This window comes from Pelmatolapia mariae, linkage group LG15, assembly GCF_036321145.2.
Source record: "Pelmatolapia mariae isolate MD_Pm_ZW linkage group LG15, Pm_UMD_F_2, whole genome shotgun sequence".
Classification (NCBI taxonomy): domain Eukaryota; kingdom Metazoa; phylum Chordata; class Actinopteri; order Cichliformes; family Cichlidae; genus Pelmatolapia; species Pelmatolapia mariae.
In genome coordinates this window covers 3,496,860-3,516,972 of record NC_086240.1, presented here as the reverse complement: position 1 = coordinate 3,516,972, position 20,113 = coordinate 3,496,860, and the positions used below count along the sequence as shown (strand labels likewise).

The 20,113-nt window shown below is 40.9% G+C and overlaps 1 protein-coding gene across 2 annotated transcripts; it reads right to left on the bottom strand.

Moving 5' to 3' along the window:
- Positions 1-10,510: 10,510 nt before the first annotated feature.
- selenoi (selenoprotein I) lies at positions 10,511-19,844 on the bottom strand. Of its 2 annotated transcripts, none has more exons than XM_063495324.1 (10): positions 19,628-19,844; positions 17,589-17,657; positions 17,080-17,188; positions 16,403-16,477; positions 14,310-14,572; positions 14,114-14,222; positions 13,977-14,025; positions 13,700-13,880; positions 12,010-12,189; positions 10,511-11,532 (listed from the first exon to the last, which is right to left on the bottom strand). In XM_063495324.1, the coding sequence occupies exons 1-10, from the start codon at positions 19,682-19,684 to the stop codon at positions 11,425-11,427; spliced, it is 1,200 nt and encodes a 399-aa protein (XP_063351394.1). In that variant the 5' UTR covers positions 19,685-19,844; the 3' UTR covers positions 10,511-11,424. The 2 variants fall into 2 exon arrangements, with proteins under 2 accessions (XP_063351394.1, XP_063351395.1); XM_063495325.1 differs by having other exon boundaries at positions 11,467-11,532.
- Between the last annotated feature and the right edge of the window lie 269 nt (positions 19,845-20,113).

Sequence of the window (20,113 nt, the reverse complement as noted above, 5' to 3'; positions counted from 1 at the left end):
AGCACAAGGGAAGTGTTTATGGGGAAACAATAACCCGATGGACCAGTTGCAGGAACCAAAATATGCTAAGAATTGCGCTGGGAGACACTTAAAAGAAGTGGAGGATCTGTCGGTTTTGTGAGAAAAGAAAAGATGAGAGGTAAGTGTGTTAGCCTAACTATTAGCCTAAAAATCCATCATCAGTATTTTATGAATCATGATAAAACACACCTACCATGTTTTGGGTTCCTGCAACTGGTCCCTCGGGTTATTGTCTCCCCAGAAACACTTCCCTAGTGCTTTTGGAAATCTGTTTTTTCCTATTTCTGTTTTCATTTGTCCAATTTCCGTTGTGTTTTGTGTGGTTTTGCAGCGTTTATCTTATTGCTGGTGTTGTCTTAAGTTGCAGTGTGTTTGGCCTCTCAAGGCCACCGTACTTGGACCCAAGCAGATGCTTATGTACTGCTGATGAAGAAAGTGAGTACCCACATAAAGACGCTATTCAGCTCCTGTTCAGTGACATTTAAAGCTGTCTGTAAACACATCTGCAAGCACAGTCGTGAGAACAAGAAAGTTTTCTCAGGACTCTGTGCAGTCCCAAGAAAAGTAAAATCCATTATTCAATAGCTTGTAGAACCACCTTTAGCAGCGATTGCTCAAAGTACGCATTTTCTGTATGACTTAAGGAGGAAATTTGATCTACTCTGCTTTACAGTGTTGCTTCACTGAAGTTTTTGGGCCCTTAAGAGAGCTATGCATAAGGTCTGGACTTTGACTGGGACATTGATTGAGATTGCTTGAGATCATTGTCCTGTTGTACAGTGGCTTGCAAAAGTATTCGGCCCCCTTGAACTTTTCCACATTTTGTCACATTACAGCCACAAACATGAATCAATTTTATTGGAATTCCACATGAAAGACCAATACAAAGTGGTGTACACGTGAGAAGTGGAACGAAAATCATACATGATTCCAAACATTTTTTACAAATAAATAACTGAAAAGTAGGGTGTGCGTAATTATTCAGCCCCCTGAGTCAATACTTTGTAGAACCACCTTTTGCTGCAATTCCAGCTGCCAGTCTTTTAGGGTATGTCTCTACCAGCTTTGCACATCTACAGACTGAAATCCTTGCCCATTCTTCTTTGCAAAACAGCTCCAGCTCAGTCAGATTAGATGGACAGCGTTTGTGAACAGCAGTTTTCAGATCTTGCCACAGATTCTGGATTGGATTTAGATCTGGACTTTGACTGGGCCATTCTAACACATGGATATGTTTTGTTTTAAACCATTCCATTGTTGCCCTGGCTTTATGTTTAGGGTCGTTGTCCTGCTGAAAGGTGAACCTCCGCCCCAGTCTCAAGTCTTTTGCAGACTCCAAGAGGTTTTCTTCCAAGATTGCCCTGTATTTGGCTCCATCCATCTTCCCATCAGCTCTGACCAGCTTCCCTGTCCCTGCTGAAGAGAAGCACCCCAGAGCATGATGCTTCCACCACCATATTTGACAGTGGGGATGGTGTGTTCAGAGTGATGTGCAGTGTTAGTTTTCTGCCACACATAGCGTTTTGCATTTTGGCCAAAAAGTTCCATTTTGGTCTCATCTGACCAGAGCACCTTCTTCCACATGTTTGCTGTGTCCCCCACATGGCTTGTGGCAAACTGCAAATGGGACTTCTTATGGTTTTCTGTTAACAATGGCTTTCTTCTTGCCACTCTTCCATAAAGGCCAACTTTGTGCAGTGCACGACTAATAGTTGTCCTATGGACAGATTCCCCCACCTGAGCTGTAGATCTCTGCAGCTCGTCCAGAGTCACCATGGGCCTCTTGGCTGCATTTCTGATCAGCGCTCTCCTTGTTTGGCCTGTGAGTTTAGGTGGACGGCCTTGTCTTGGTAGGTTTACAGTTGTCCCATACTCCTTCCATTTCTGAATGATGGCTTGAACAGTGCTCCGTGGGATGTTCAAGGCTTGGGAAATCTTTTTGTAGCCTAAGCCTGCTTTAAATTTCTCAATAACTTTATCCCTGACCTGTCTGGTGTCTAAATCCAATCGAGAATCTGTGGCAAGATCTGAAAACTGCTGTTCACAAACGCTGTCCATCTAATCTGACTGAGCTGGAGCTGTTTTGCAAAGAAGAATGGGCAAGGATTTCAGTCTGTAGATGTGCAAAGCTGGTAGAGACATACCCTAAAAGACTGGCAGCTGGAATTACAGCAAAAGGTGGTTCTACAAAGTATTGACTCAGGGGGCTGAATAACTACGCACACCCCACTTTTCAGTTATTTATTTGTAAAAAATGTTTGGAATCATGTCTGATTTTCGTTCCACTTCTCACGTGTACACCACTTTGTATTGGTCTTTCACGTGGAATTCCAATAAAATTGATTCATGTTTGTGGCTGTAATGTGACAAAATGTGGAAAAGTTCAAGGGGGCCAAATACTTTTGCAAGCCACTGTATATCAGCCAAGCTTTTGCTGTTGGACTTCATGGCTGACTCAAAAACTGCAAGCTGCCCAGCTCCTGTGGCTGAAAAACAAGCCCAAATCATCACCACTCTACCACCGTGTCCGACAGCTGGTAGGTGGTATTTGTGCTGATATGTTGAGTTAAACATCTCTACTTTGGCCTCATCTGTCAAAGGAAAATTGTTCCAGAAGTCTTGTTGTTTGTTCACTTGCAACTTTGCAATCCTAAGCCGTGCTGCCATGTTCTTTCTCCTGCCAACCCTTCCAACCAAGCTATACTTGTTCAATCTTTTTCTTTTAACTTTAACATTTAAAATGTTAACTGTAGAGTCTGAGATGCAGCTCCTGAGTTTTTAAAAAGCATTGCATAGTCTGACCTTGAAGTGAGTTTGCTGGGACGTCCACTCCTGGGAAGATCTGAGATAACACACACCTGAAGGCTATGGCCCATTTGGTAAGATGCTATAGAGATGGTTGCTTGTGGTCAAGGGCAGTTAGTCATGTGTGCTCATTTAGTTAAAATTGTTCAGACATCAAACATGCCCGGACTTGTCTCCCTGCAACTTCTTTGATGTTTGCTGTTTTTTGTTAAGTTGGTTAAATATTAGAGAAGCATTAGAAATAGCAGTCGTGAGCTTTCTCAACCCAGCAGATGTGTCCTAAATCTTTTTTTCACTCATCATTTCCCTCCCTTTGTCTTTGTACCCATTTATAAAGTCATTGTAAATTTCTTGTCTTAAATAGCATTTGTTCACACCACCCTCTGTGGATCCGTGTCTTTGTCTTTACTAAATTGGTATGCAACAATGTGGCCTCGTTAGATTGCTTTTCATTGTCTGTGCACAAAAAGTTGTCTCCGTGCAGACTAATCCTGAGGGAGAATCGTGTATTTAAAAGCTGCAGAAAAGAGCCCACAAGAAAACCTAACGTGCCCTGATTGTACTTGTAAGCTGAAGCCTTCATGTCTGTGTATGTGTGTGCCTGCGTGCGCGTACACTGTGAACGCATGATGCCACCGTCTACAGTCTACAGCTCAGTTCATCTGTTAACGACTGATGAGAGATGTCCCCAGATGATCCCAGAACAAATGCAGGATTAGGAGCTGATACAAAACCACAAATATGCTGCGTCTATATACAATAGACAAGAATACTGTATCGTTATCATGCATGAAAGAGAAGAACTCAACCACTCAGCTACCCTCCCCTCGAATATCATGATATGACACAGATTTTTAAATTGCTAGTAACGATGACACTAATATGGAAAATACTAACTGGTGGTGACCTGGAGGCTACAGGGGTTACAGGTGCAGTGCTTATGGAATGAAATGGATGGTGTTACTCCATTAGCACTTCAATAGTCTTGGGTGTCTCTGAGCATAATCGCTGTGTCCATCACAGTGTTTGCGTGCGCGCCTGTGTGTGCCAGTATGGGTAACCCTGTGTTCCGGCGTGTCTAGTTTCTAATGATGGTCATCCATAATTGAGAGTCACCTCGCAGTGGAGGGCCGGGAACAGTCCAGGGTGGCGTGGTGGTTAACTGGGCTCCAGCTGCTCACCGTGAGCGTCCATATATGAGTCACGGGGGGTCAGCGGTGCACAAAACGCCCAGCACCGCAGGGCAGCAACCTGAGCCCAGGGCAGTTTAATTGATGCCACCTCTGATTAACTGTCAGTTGGGCATCAACACCAGCTAATTCACTAAAGGACGTCCTGACCAGAGACGTTTTAACCTCAGCGCGTGGGAGCCGCCTTCAGCTTAAACACACGTCGACTTTCAAAGCATGGTAGATCATCGGAGAATGGGGAGAAAATCCTGTTTGTCCATGAAGCACATCAAAATCCTACAGTACAGTATTGTAAAAGTTTAAGGTCAGGGATGGATGGACAGACACCTTTAATATCTGCATGAATTGGGTTCAGTGAGAATCACTTCTGTCTTTTAACTTCTCTCTGCCATGTAAAGCTTCTCTTATCTTTCCTGCAATGAAAATAAAGGCTAATGAAACATTTTTACTAAAGTGTCTCATCATCTACATAACAAAACATGACATGAAAAAAGCTTCCTCTCTAAAGGTCGTCATTTACATTTATATTCACTATACATTCAAACTTACTAACGTTTTATCACATCTAAGCCAATAAAAACAACATTTTAAGTGAACTGTTCATTATAAAATATTATTGGCACTCATAAACGGTAAGAGATACCGCTACTGGTGCACATTTTACATCAACCTTTAATAAAAGTCCATACATTTGTTTCTAATAAGCAGACAGTTAAAACTAGTCAGTTATCTCTTTTACATGTTCCTAGGTGGATTTGAGAACAATCAAGTGTGCAGTTGTAATTGTTACTCATTCATTAGCAAATATAATTAAAGACAAAGTGTTTTTTCCACCTGTTCCCACAGAAGCTGTGCTGTTTAATGGATTAGAGCTGATCTATGAAGCAGCCCCTGCTTCATAGATCAGCTCAGTCTAAAAGAATTCTTCACTGAAAATGATTTTAAAATTCATGGCTTCAGAAAGTGGCCCCAAGGACTCACGTTTTGACAATAGTAATAATGTGACTGGAAGACTGAGCACATGGATCAACCCAGCAGAAGTCCCCTGTGCTTTAGGATTAGGTTCAGGAAACTAAAGCTTCTTTCTTTGTAACTTCTTGGTCTTTTTTCAGTTTGCTAATGCTGTGAATCCACCACAGCTATCAAAGAGGCCAGCTTTAAACTTTTTTAGCATTTCAAGCAAAAAGACTGTGAGATTTTAAGGGATTCATATATTTCTTCATAAAGTGTGGAACTCGTTTGGTGCACAGATGTTAATAGGTATAAATGATCGACTGAAAATGAATGATCATCTGTAACTTATCCCCCCCACTCTTCTGTAACACTTCTGCAACCAGGCTGTTGTTCCCAGACAATCAAGTTGATCTCGTGTTTAATGTGCCAACAATCCCCCGGCTTGCTCTGTGTTTGAATGAATCATTGCTTCGTGAAAAAGATCTTGGGGAGCTGCCAGCTGTTTTGACAGGCAGGACTCAGCACCTACACATGCACAATGGAGAGGCCGGGCCCGACGCGCCGGGCCTCCACATTCAAACATACAGCTCTGTGCATTTATTAAAGGCAAACTTGCCACGGACTCTGCCTCTTTGATGTTCTCTGGCAGCTGCCCTAATGTTTTTATAAGCATTTCAGATTTCTCTTTGTTTGAAAGTTTTCATTCATTTTCAATAAGTACTCTGTCTCTTAAACTTCCCCGTGAGATTTATTTTTACAGTCTTTCTGTGAGCGCAAAGCTGATAAAAACCAAAAACACACAAGCTTTTTGCTGTCAGACAAACTTGCATGCAAGGACACGTCAATTACTAATGAAGTCTGTTAGAGAGAGCAGAGCCACATAAGTCAGGGGTGTTGAGTTCGGCACATTTTGTTCATACTGCGAAGAAGACTTTTAAAATGCCAACAGTTGTGTTACGTGTGAAGCTCGTTTTGTGGAGAACTGTGTGCTGAAACAATGCTTTTATAGTTCTCAACTGTCAGGTCCACAGCTGTAAGAGCTGGAAACAGCGAGTAAAACTGCAACATCTGCTGAGCTACAGCTCCATCTGCTGGATGAGTTGCATAATGCATAAGGATGAGCCAGTTCCTACCTTTGATATTCCATCTCTGAGGCACACACAGCACTAGAAATGTGCAATGAATTGAACTGAGTTGAACAGCATAGCTCCTGGGTATTAACCAGAGGAAACTAGTGTATGTTTAATTGTTCTCCTTATTCCACTCAAAACTGTAATTGTGTTGCAGATTGTCTGAGTTCATTCGACCACAGTTTGACTGGAGAACAGCTGCAGACGTGTTGAATTCATTGCATGGGCAAAACTGTGGATGATTTAATCCACATATTAGTTCATTCCACTTCTTAACTTTTATTTTCACTATTTTTCTTTCCACATGTGACTCAGCAGTGTAGCGATTTACACATCTGCCTATCAAGGGACCGATCGCTGGTTTAATCCCAGGAGGAGATGCAGATTTCTTGGACGTTGTGTCAAAAAGGGCATGTGGTATAAAAATCTGCCACGCATGTGCTGTGGCGACCCCTTGTGATAAAGGGAGCGGCTAAAAGTAGCTTCTTCCGTTCATGTAAATAGGTTCAACAGTATATTCCATTTTAAAGCAATTTCATTATTTAAATGAGTGAAACTGAAATAAATTATGTGGTAAAATGCTCATTTTAATGTGGCGCAATAATGGAAGCATTTTCTACAGCTGAGGTCTTGTTTGAGTTTTATTTATATTTTCTTATTTTAGCATAAGACACCTGAATATCAGTAATTATCAATTTTAGTAGTGTATTTTTTTTGTCAGATTAGAGCTGTTGCAAAGGTCAAGTGCTTCCCATTTCTGATAATATATACTATGAGATGCAGCTATATTCTTCTAAAGTTACAATATATACTTCCCTAAGTTGTGAAACTTGGAGTGTGCAGTTTGCCTTTAAAAAATTCAGGGAACTGGACAACTAGAGCACTAAATGACTGCTACGCCTAAAAAGATATCTACAGCATCTGAAAGTGGGCGATTGTTGCTCATTCATTAGCAAATATAATTAAAGACAAAGTGTTTTTTCCACCTGTTCCCACAGAAGCTGTGCTGTTTAATGGATTAGAGCGATCGTGGCTCAAGAGTTGGGAGTTTGCCTTGTAATCGGAAGGTTGCCGGTTTGAGCCCCGGCTTGGACAGTCTCAGTCTTTGTGTCCTTGGGCAAGGCACTTCACCTGTTGCCTACTGGTGGTGGTCAGAGGACCCGGTGGCGCCAGTGTCCGGCAGCCTCGCCTCTGTCAGTGCGCCCCAGGGTGGCTGTGGCTACAATGTAGCTTGCCATCACCAGTGTGTGAATGTGTGGATGACTGGATATGTAAAGCGCTTTGGGGTCCTTAGGGACTAGTACCATTTACCATGAAAGTCATGTCTTTAAGAAAACATGTCACTTTGTTCCACCATACAATACATTCTGCAAAGACTGTGATTGCTGGTTCCTTAATTTTACAGCATGACAATGATCCCAAACACGCTGCCAATGCACTAAAAGCATCTTGATAGAAAAACACACAGTGGAACATTGTGAGACATGGATTGGCCTCCACCAGAGCCTGGACCTCAGCATTACTGAAGCAGTGTGGGAGCATTTTGACAGAGAACAGACCAAAAGGCAGAAACATCCAAAGAAGAGCTTTGAATTTCCTTCAAGAAGCCTGGAGAACTATTCCTGAATACTTAAACAAAAGACAAGAAGGCTCCATGAGAGAGCTCGACTGGTGAAGAAAAAAAGCACTCACACCAAATATTGAGTTCCAAGCTCATTAAAATTATACAAACTCTTTTTTTGCTTCAATAAATCATAGCAACTATTTCCATTTTCCTGACAAAATATAAAGAAATGACCGGTGGCCTGAGACTCTTGCACACTACTGTGTGCAAAGAGGATTGGCACATATATTAAAACAAGTGTATGACGTGCTGCTCAAATCTGTTAGATGGGTCAGCTGTAATATTCACTGCTTTTAACCAATCAATAAATTTGCACCGACACCCAAAAGCTTCAAAGACAACAGTCGGGATACTGTGGAAAGTTTCTCTGAATATTCTGCATGCAGCTAATAACATAGTACTGTATGGAATCACAGCGCAGGTGGCAGCAGAGCATTCTTACCACATGAGGTGAGTGAATGCTGCTCTCTGCTACCCTCAGGAGGACACTTAAGAAATGACAGGCTTCCAAGCCCTGAAGTTCAAACCTCAGTCAACAGCAAAATGTTAAAGAAAATCTATTTTTATTTGTTTCCGTACAGTCCTTCTTCTACTGGTTAAGTACAACATCACAAGAAGCCACACTGAGGCTCTGGGGTGTTTGCCAGAGCAGCATTATACAACAGCTTGGTTCATTGATCTGAGGGTGGGTGGTTAAGACTTGTGTGGTGGTGAGTGAAGCTCAAGAACACAAACTGGATTCTAAAGAAACTAAGGAAGCAGCATGACAATTTTTTGTTTCCTTCTTTAAATAATAATAATAAAAAAATCCCAGACAACATTTTCTCTGATATAAATTCCCTGTTTGGATTGAGTTTGTAGTGTCTGCAACCTGGAGAGGAAATCCTACTGCTCCTTTCCACAGGATCCCAAAGAAAAGAACTGGAGGTGATCTCATCATCTGGTAAAGCAACACAAATTTTAAAAAAATTCCTACAATTGTTAAAAACAAACAAACAAAACCAAAAAAAAAACCTTAACATTGACACATTTAAACACTGTCCCATAGACCGTTTTGTGTTTTGTACTGCTGACTGGCATCACACCCCATCACGAACTGTGAGACAGTCAACAATTCCACTTGCAGTTAAAAAAAAAAAAGGAAGAAGAAATAATAATATGTATTTACAGAGATATTCACACATACAGCGTATACACCCATACTTAAACAAACATGTACTCATGGAGCTGTACATACCCAGACAGTGCATAAACCCACCAGAGACACAGTTAGCTCGCTGTGCCGGGCTTAAATCAGTCACAGTTGTTGCCACATTACTACAATCTACTTTATGAAGTGGGGCTTCATAAACATCATTTAAAAAAAAAAAAAGAAGCTTTGTCCAATCAGTTTCAACTGTTATAATGCTATAATGCGATTATGACTGAAAACAGGTACTGCGAATCACAATCATCTACTTAGCTGTCCATGTTCCTCCCAGCCATACAGGGACACTAACTAGGTTGTGCCTGTGGTCTCAGTGTTCAGTGATGCTCAGTAACAGTTTACGTACAAAACTTCTGCACAAGTGGTAAAACTGCAGATACCAGCGTTGTTTATATATCCCCAGTGCATGTTACCTATGTATCCTTAAAATAAAGAAGACTGTATAAAGAGATGATGCTTACTATGACTGGAAATCGTATTCAGTCAGATAACTAACAAACATTAACTCCTGACCGGCCTGAGTGTTCCTAAGACCAGTCCAAGGTTTTCCTATAATTCTTATTCAGTGATGAGTTTTGTGGGTTTTTGTCCTTTTATTTTCAGCTTACTGGTTCTTTCTGTTCCACCTTTCGATAAAGAGTGAGGTATCCCAAGTAAACAAGAACTTTACATCTCATACTGGTTTTCTTCTGGTTTGGCTGGTTTTCAAAAATGGTGAAGCTCAAACTGGTGAAACTAACAATCTGAGCTGAACTGAACTACAACAAGCCTGCCCCTCTTCTCTCGGCATGCTTTGAAAACCAGTTTGATGAAAATCCAAGTACTGAGGCCATGACTGAATGGTCTTCACACTGGATACATAGTTACAATCACATGAGAGGAACAGTGTTTTACAGGACCAGAAAAAGCAACGAGAAGTTATCAGACACACTGCTGAGAAAAAACAAAAAAAGAGGTGATAGTATCTGTGCGAGGAGGGACCACGGAGCCAGGCGGTGCTGTGGAATTTGCGGTGTCCCGTGCGACGACTTGTTCCTTCAGAGTGAGCCCGCTCCGTTAGCGGTTTTTGGACCCACTCTTCATTCAAGTGCTGCGCAACTTTACCACACACCATTGCCATGGCAACAGTTGAATCAACCCCCCCCCCCCCCCAAAAGACGTGATGTATGTTAAAAAAAATTGTAAAAACTACAACCAAAACACATTTTTAAAAAGTGTTTAAAAAAAAAGAAGAAGAAAAGAATCAGCATGAAGACACGACACCTCAGATAGTAGGTAGAGTTGGGAAGCCAGTGCTCAGACAGAGGTCAAAGTGGAAAGTTAGTAAAAGTCACCTGGGTTTGCTCTATAGTCAACTCTGTTCTAAGACGACAGCGCAGACAGTGAACTTCAGAGGGAAATTTGTACAATGTTTTACGGTTTCATTTAAGTTAGAAAAAAAAGGATGCCCCAAATCCCCTTACACATACCGTTTTTATATATATATATATATATATATATATATATATATATATATATATATATATATATATATATATATATATATATATATATATATATATATATATATATATATATATATATATATATATTTTAACATATATCTCAGATTTCCAACCGCAAATCATCTCATAAAAAAAAAAAAAAAGTGACAGAACCTTAAACACTGGACCCAGCTGTGGAGCCACATGTGGCCAGAGTTTGATGGTTTGGTCACGTTCAAGAACAACACTACTTGAGGCATTCCTGTTAATAGAATAAAACTGAAATGGCATTTCCCCAAGGCATATGATACATTCATAATACTTTTAAGAGTACACATGTGTGTGCGTGTTTGTGGCTGTGTCTATAATGAAATATCTGCCACAAAGTATTTATTCCTCTGCATTAAAACAGAATAATGCATCTTCCTGTGTCAATTAGCTTGTACATCTATCTTTGTGAAGACCTCGGGAGTGAGGGGAATTTCTGCCTTTCCTCACTTTGAGTCGGAACTTCGAAGACAGGCTGTGTGAGGGTGGAGGCCTGGAGTAGAAACGTGTGCGGTTAAGGGTTAGGCATTGACTTGTTATGGACAATATAAGAGGGGGGGCGGTCTGGGCACTGCACTGGGACAATGAGGGCCCTCACGAAAGATAGCAGAACAAACGATGCGAGTGTTTGTCTTTGCATGGCTCGTCTGGGCTCCTGTCCTCGCGACTGAAGCACATTTCCGTAGGAAACAATTGCACCTCATTGGCTCAACCGAGTTGGCCAATCATCAGTGACGGAAGCCAGAGCCCCTGGGTCCACCACACCTCTGACACCAGAGTTTGGTTGGTGGATAGGTTAGGGGAAGTGTGAGCGTGTGTGCTCAGAGTGACTGTGTGTTTTTGAAGACACTGGAAAAAGAAAACCCTAGTCCTTTCCACTTGCAGTGTCGTCATGGATGGAGGGGATGCAGTTTCCGCGGTGATGAAAGTGAAGTGTCGGTAAGCAGAGGAGGAGAGAAGCTTAAACCTCTGCTCCTTTCAAGCCGATTCGTTCCTCCTCCTGTCAGTCGCTGTTGGGCTTCTTGAGGGAGAAGGCAAAGATGTTGAAGTGGTTACTGAGCTGTTCTACCTAGCAACGAAAAAGGTAAAAACAGCAGTTAATTCAAATTCAAAGGCCTTCAAATATTCTGTTTCAGTTCAGTTTTGTATTGAATGCAAATTTTAGGAACACAAAAATCACTGGTCTCCTCAGGGTTCAGGTTTTGGGCCATTGCTCTTTAACGTGCACATTTTCTCTCCAGGTTAAATCATATAGGACAGAAACATTATTCATTACAGCTATACAGGCCATGCAGTCAGATGTATTATGCATAAAAATGGCTACATAAATGAAGATCTTTTCGATTTCGGCGTTTTAACGTCTATAAGTTTTGATCTAAATGAACACAATCACTGTTTTGGGGGGCTTTTTAAGTGTCTTCTTAGCCTCAGTTGGCTGCGTGTTACTGGCAGAGCTACAGCAACAAACACATCTTTGTCTTTGGAACAGCTGCAGCCTCTTTGCACAGCAGGGAATCAAACATGTTCTTTGCATGTGTGCTCTTACCACAGACACGCCGTAGTGTATGTGCGCTAATACGACAGCAGCTGTCCACAAATAAAGCAGAAGCGTCTCGTTGGTGAAGACCCTGGTGATGGCTAACACCACCATCGCTGTCATGGGCAGTAACAGTATGCTCAGTGGCTGGCAGCGTGTGTTACTCATTTGACACACAATCAGCTTACACTGAAAAACAAAGACATTCACAAAAAACACGTGAAAAAACATTAACTATGTACTTCATCAAAAGTAATACGTATGGCACGTTTTGATTTCCAAAAACATGATAGTACCCGTTTGTTTTTTGATTTTCTAAAATAGATACTCAGTGAAGCATCTTACAGACCGACACCCTCCTATTTCTGAGGAATTGCATGAGGTCAGTAAAGCTACTGTTTCACCAACACTCAAGTATTAAACATAAATGTTAACCAGGCTGACATACACATTACTGTTAGCCTTTATACTGTTTTAACAGTCACATTAGCCATCTGTTAAGTTATGGTTTAAGGCAACAGCTAGTAACTGTGGCTACTTGATAAAAGGATAACATTATTGTGGGAGTTAGGCAGCAAATGCTATTAGTCTTGCCCATCTGTGAGGTTAACAGACAGCATTACTTAACAGAAAAACACAATCAGTGTCTAAAAAGTGTTGTTTTCAACTTCAGTCTCACACTGAAGTTGAAAAGTCCTGAGTTGAAGTCCACCAGCAACTAAACAGAAACAGTGGGAGTCCACCTTAACAACTCATTTTAGAAAGAAAAATATGGTGCCAAGTAGGGGTGGGCGATACATCGAATAAACTCGATGTGTCGCAAGTTTTTCCACGTACAACAGTTAAAATGGCTTTATTGTAACCATCCAGTATAAGTTGCCATGGAAATATTAAGCTGTCTGCATGTAACTCACTCTGATTTTCTTTTCTCCCACACGCTGTGAATGCATCATTAACCCCCTCCCCCATCCAGAAAATTTCCTACCAGCGCACTGCGCTGAGCATGCGTGTCTATATACCAGCAGATAGGGAAAAATATGGCGACAGCAGGAGGATGTTGAACATAATGCAGTAATTTGCAAAACATGCCGTAAAACTACTTCTGCAAAAGGTAGAAGTACCAAGAAAACTTTCCACCAGCTGAAAAGTCATCCACTGCGAAATTAAGACTGTTTTAAACTCTGCAATCTGAACCACACACCAAAGAAAATTTTAAATAAGCCAGCTGTGATACAAGCTACAACAGCTATCGGCGAGAGAAACAGAAAAGCGGCACAGTAAGTCCGATTCCATGTTATTGTATATTTGTGGTCTTGTTTTCCAGCTGGTTCGGGGGCACTGGGTCTCAAGACATATTGCGATTGTGTATCGCGATATAGCCAAAAAATATCACGATATTAGATTTTCCTCACATCACTCAGCCCAAGTGCCAAGTCACCAGAAGCACATGAAATAAACAGGACTGTAGCTGAATACATGTGCATGGACCAGGATTATTGTAATCTATCTTTGAAAAGTTGAAAAAACACAAATGAAATCTTTGGTATTTTCCAGGGTATCAGTACAGAGTTTGAAATTCTAAAGAGAAATTCTGACTGAGGAAACTACACTGCAGAGGTTGAAGGAAAAAACACAACACAAAAAACGTTTAAAAAAAAAAAAAAAAAAAAAAAAGAAGAAGAAGAGAAAAATCACACACCGTGACGTTGGCAAAAGCTGTCCCCACCATGAGGTAGAAGATCCTGGGCTGCAGCTCCAGGATGTTGGATGGAGAGTAGATCACCCAAATGGTGGACAGGACAAACAGAAGAAACGGAGAGAGGAAAGGCAGTAAACCTTCATACAGGCTGCTGTGCTTCAGTGTGTTATTCCTGTAACCCCTGCAAAAGCACAGTGGGAAAACAGTTAAGAACAGAATTAGCAAAGGCAAGAGAAAAAAGAAAATGTGATCTAAGGCTGATATAAGTTGTGCTTACTTGAGGACATTGTAGAGGCTCATAGGTAAGGTCACAGTGAAGGAACAAGCTGGAAATCAGCAGAAATTAGTTTCAGTTTCACTGCTTTGGCTAATGAATGAACATATTCAGTAACTGAGTAATCAAACACAGCTCACCAACGATCATAAAGGTGAAGAGGTCTCTGTAGAGAAGGTGAAAAATAACTGGTTGGTACCAGGTTTCCACACCCACTGCAGCAGTAACCAAGTAAACAAGGGAGATTGTCTGCAAGGAGACAGGACACAAGACAGATGTTTAGAAGTCTAGTGTAGTGTCTTACACTGTCAATCATCCAAACGCCCAAAAACTTACCACTTGGCTGATATCATATCCCCAAGGCAGAAACAAGATGCCAGTGTTATATTTCTCCCAGTGGGACAGTATGAAGGAGAACAGCACCACCCACAGTATGTAATAAAGTGTGACCACACCGACACCACTCTCCGCACGCCCAAATATAGAGTATACAGTGGCCACAAAGAAGACACAGGCCCAGCTGTCCAGACCGTGGTCAAAAAGCTCCCCTAGCGGCGTGGAAGAGTTGGTGCGACGTGCCTGTTTGCCATCAACACCATCTATAAAAAGCACAGACAGACACAGATCAGCACATACAGTACATGCTTATGGGGATATGTATATATGATGACATCTCCGCTCAGCTAAGGCTGAGCATAACTGGTCAAAGGGAGCAACATTCCCACTTCACTGTTACACCAACACAACTGGGCTTCATTCAGTTCACTCAGGAGCACAGCCTCATATGAAACACCACGGTTGCTTAATTTTAATGGTTCACAGAGTATGACTGAAGGATAGATAAGAAGGGATCAGTTTAACTAACTAACACAGATCATGTCAGTGGGAGAGCAACAGACAATTATAAAAAGATGATATTCACTTGTGTGAGCTGATATTTATCATAAACTGCAATGAGAAAGTCAAAACTGAAAGTATGCCCAGAGATAAGAGGCTTCATTCATGTCTAAACGTTCACACTTAATGTTACACACAGTGATTACTGAGGTCATCAGTCATTCACTAATGGTGGACAGGACAAACAGAAGAAACGGCAGTCCAGCAGGAATGGCTTGTGTATAGTATACTTCAGTGAAGACGTTACAGGATGCTGCAGTGTGACCGTTCTCTACAGTCAGGGAATGAAGCTGCTTCCGAGGTCCCTCGTTTATCGCGGTAGTTACGTTCTAAAAATAACCTGCGATAGGTGAAATCCACAAAGTAGCTAACTTTATTTTTTTACAATTACTATAGATGTTTCATGGCTGTAAAACCCCTCACTACACTTTCTACACTGTTCTCCGACAGGCATGAACATTTTCCCACTTTTCTTTATGGTTTAAACACTCTAAAAGTTTAAACCTTCGTAGAAAAATAAGTCCAGTATTATAGAATAAAACCAAAGGCACCCGTGATTGCTTTTGACGGTGCGAAACATTTCATCAACATTTTTTTGTTTGTTGGAGAAAACTTACAAACACAGCATTTCAGAGTCACATTGCTAGTGATCAAAGATTTAGATAAATTTGACAAGCTGAACGCATTCTGTACTGTACAAGAAACACGGCACGAGATTGATTGACAATGGTCTACAGCCAATCAGAACGCATTACACAATGCGCTGTTTAAAAATATATATTTTTTTAAAAAGCATGCAAAATTGCACACACAAAAAATCAGCGAAACAGCAAGACCGTGAAAGGTGAACCGTATTATAGCGAGGGACCACTGTACTTATGTTATAGCTATTAAGTGGGCAGTCATATGTACTGAAATCCATTTCCCCAATGACATTTTCCAGCCTGGATTTCCCCCACCTTGCTACTTGTCAGAAGATACGTCTCTTTTTTTGAAGCCTTGACAGCCACACGTCATACTGAATGTCAGACAACAATTTTATTTCAAATATGCTTTCCTTCAAGTTTTTTTTTTTATAAAATAAAATATATAGATATCAGAATTGGGAGTGCAATATATTTACTCTTATAATGTTGTTGCAATGGTGGTTGGTCCCTTATATTTCATACACATACCTCCAGGATGTCATACATAGCTTTAGACAGACTAGTACAGCTTTATCTGATTCAAGTTACAAATAGTCTGATAACTTTTATGATTTCAGTTAGTGATACTTCTAAAAAATGAAAATGTAATGCTATGAGATGTAACATGAGTGCATATAAACAATCCAATTATAGCAAAAACAGGTGTCTGCGTGCCTCATTCTACAAAGTAAACATCCAAAACAAAAACAGAATAGCGGCCTTTAAGCTTTCGAGAGGCACTGCGCTTCCCCGTGAGTTTCTCTACTTCCCATGAGTAAGAAGGGAAAAAAAATGTACAATAAAAATAAAAACAAGCCACATGGAGTTGCAGAGGTCAGAACTCACCAAGTGTATAGGCTAAGAAGTTGAAGATCCCCGCTGCAACCCAGACCCAACTAGGCACGTGTTGATGTCCTGCAGCTGAGAAACAAACATTGTGAGTATATGGCACGACACATGGAGATCATGAAAAACTTAGACTAGAGTAATTTTCCACATTACTGATTCCACTCATTAGACCAATGCCATCCAATCTAAAAAAAGTCAATATTTTAGGACAACTGTTAATATGTGTGTACTGTTTGGATTAGCTATTCCTGTAAGAGCTCAGTACTGACAGAAAAAATCCTGACTGGCCCTCATATTGACTGTAGAGGTCAGCCTTTTGTCCATGAGTGTTTCATTTATGTGTGCAAAAGGTAACCACTTAGATTGGACAGCAGAAATGCTAGAGCAAAGTATCTTATTTGCAATACAGAGATGTAGTCTGGGCATGTTAACAGGAACAGCTCCCTGGGTGTTGTTGCCTGTGTGAATGACGTAACGGGTTAGTGATTACCATGAGCCACCATAGGCAGTCGATTGCTGGACTTTGCCTTCCATAAACAAACTTGCACATGTCTGAATCTCTCTTCCTACTCTAGACAACAGCGATGGATTCAACCCACGTCTAGTATGTTTGAGGGAAAACAAACTGAGCAACCCTCCCCAGTTTAAGAAAAAAGAAAACGTGAATGACCTACAAGATGCATTGAAGTCAAAGTCGTAGAAGGCCAACATGAGGAAGTTCAACACAAGGAACATAAAGCCTGTAAATGTAATGAGGTTTGGTGCCAACCATGTGGGTAGAAACTGTTAAGAAAAGAGTGAGAAAAAAAAAGAGGCCGTGAGAACAACAATTCATGATCATGCCACTCAGCTCTCACACACAGTTTTCTCATCATAGTAATGGCATATTGAATAACTGGAATTTAATTAGTACTGCTGAATAGAAGATTTATGTATATTAATATGAACCTTTTCAAATGACTGTCTGGTTAAATGACAGCATTAAAAACAACAACAACAAAAAATCCTCCCAAATCTAAAACAAACCATTACAATCAGTGACTGATGTGTTCTGACACTGGCAGAAAAATGCGCGCTGGTAATGCATCAGGTCGTCTCGCTACTGTATCACAGCACACGGCTGGAAATCTCATTAATGATGTAGCCTGCAACTGACACATTAAGCTGGATGGGTCTTCCTCACCTTCACAACAAGGTTCCAGAAAGGATGCATGACATAGATGGACAGGGGATTCGAGTCCACTGCGCTGTACTGCAAAGAGGCACAGAGGTGTGATCACAAACAGGTCTTTAATTCTGTATTTCATTGCAGATAAAGCAAAGCAACTGCCTTGTTAACTGGACCATCTTGGTACTAAATAAGAATAAAACTGATTGCAGTGTGCACCTTTATCCATTGTAGGACCCAATGTAAAAGCTATATTGCATTGCACTGTGTGTTTTATTTTGGTAGGCTTTCCTATTATGAGTAAATATTGACTCTTTGATATCAATCCTTTGGCACAGCCATCTCCTGTGATAGACTTTGATCGCACTGTCACTCCTAGATACTTGGAAGAAGGTTGGGATCTTCATTTTTAGGGGACTACACAAAGGTTAACTATTGGTATTTGTTTTGCTTTGTTTTTGTTAAATACACTGTTCTTACAAAAGCTGGGCTCCCCAGTGTTCACTTCCAAGTTCACTGTGAATACAGTGCAGCACTTAATACCGCAACAGCCAACTAAGGACACAGGTTAATTTTACTACACAGTGCTCTCACTCAAGCCTACACAATGATTTATCTAACCTAATATGAAAATGTTTATCTACTGCTGCAATACTGACAGCATGTTCACTGTAGATAATGATGATTATACTATGTAATGACAAAATAGGTTTTTTATGTAATAACCTGTGTGATTATTTATAACCACACATGGAAAAACAGGCACTATAATCATAGTCTGTGTGCATTAACAGATACACAAGTATGTCACTTTCACACCAACTAAGGTGGCCCTGCAGTCTGTGACCTGTTACAAAGGAATGTGAGAAGTGGAGTGACAGAAAAAAAAAGTGAACTGATCAGCTGAGCAATCTCCACGCTCTTGTGTTCTTCCCACTTAAAGCTCATCTATATGCATCTTTATTCCCCTTTTGAGAAAGCAACCTCTGTTTTCAAGGAGAGTCACAATCCCCTCATTTGCTCTCATTTGTCCTTCTCTGCTGTCTGCTAGAAACCAGTGCTTGGGTTACGCCTGCTATTAGACAGAGGAAGCCACTTATAAAGCAAATACTGGGAAAAAATGGTTTCTTGTGATACTCAGAGATATATGACGACTCTTGCTTTTGCTGCTGTGTGAAGCAGTAAAAGCATGGGGTATTAGGAAGGAGCCTGAGTACCCACACTAGGGTTTTAAAGGAAGAAGAAACTTGACTGAAATAATGCAAAAATATATAGAAAAAGTTGTAATGTTATAACACATGTTAACGAAATGAAGATATTCAAAGATCAACTTACTACTTAAAATACTCCATGACTTCCATGCCCTTACAGATGAGCGCACTGGTAATAGCCCAGTGAAGCGCATCCTTATGAGAATTAACTAACTAAAATGCTATTAGTTGGCAAACACAAAGTGTGATTCCGTTCAAAACCCATCAAAAGACAATGTTGTACACCCCAGAATTTTTTACAATTGTATTTAGACGTTTTTAATGTGCTTCTTTGTTTCTCATATCCTACTGGATCCAATTCAATGGTTTCCTCTCCACGCTACCATTACAGGTGTTCGTTAGCAGTTTTATTCCTTACAGTGGCTGAAATAATAATAAAAAAAATTAACAGCTGGAGTCCAATAAAAAAGGAAATAGATAAAGTCTCTGAATTGTGGGGTCAAAGCAAAGAAGCCTCCATTCAAATACAACATAAGCAGAGAGGAGTCGCTAGCTGTTAGCGCATATGCACCAAATGTAAAGTAAAACAGAAAATAAGGACACTTCCGAGCAAAATTTTCAAAACAAAAAACGTACCATTGGTGAATATGAGATGACCTACTTTGCGGCTTTTTTCAACAGGAAAAATGGCAAACATCCGGTATCGTTCCGTAAACTCTGAGTACCTTTACACAATTTTCAGGGGAAGCACCCTGCAGATCGTGACAACTAGCTGCTAAACGCACAGAACCTGTCCGCTCAGCGGCTAGCTGCTAGCACGCCATTGTAACCTATAAATCATACCTTATATTTGTCGAAGCCCGCAAGCTGCTCCTGAGTGACATATTCGTAAAGAGCCATGGCGGTAGGGTCTGGCTCAAAGACGAGATAACTAAATATCTCTTCCTTTGGAAATGCAAATCTCCAATGTTAGCTGCCGTGTTCAAGTACCATCTAGCTTGGCCGCCTTCGTTTACGCCGGGTGAGGCGATGTCGAACCATAGGAACCACTCCTACGGAGCGCAACCCCCTTCCCGGTTAAAGGTAACCGTAGCTCACTACCGCCACGCAGGCCTGGAGGACCCTGAAAAAATAAACCACACAAAATTCCATGAAATTCTGTTGACTGGGTCACTCTTCCACTATGGTATGGTGATTGTGGTCTCACCTGATAAAAAGAATACTAAAAAAAACTTTTAAAGTGCTGGAAATAGTTTTGACTCCTGTTAATTGCTCCATCAATCAAACCGCTTCTATGGCGCTCCTAGATGTGACGTGGCTTTCCTCTTT

Coding starts and splice junctions, on each gene's coding strand:
- selenoi (XM_063495325.1), bottom strand. CDS start 19,684: ATGGCTCTTTACGAATATGTCACTCAGGAGCAGCTTGCGGGCTTCGAC. Junction 14,026..14,113: donor CTTCACCTTTATGATCGTTG/GTGAGCTGTGTT, acceptor GCTGATTTCCAG/CTTGTTCCTTCACTGTGACC. Junction 12,190..13,699: donor CAGCTTTTGCCAACGTCACG/GTGTGTGATTTT, acceptor TTTGTTTTTCAG/TGTAAGCTGATTGTGTGTCA.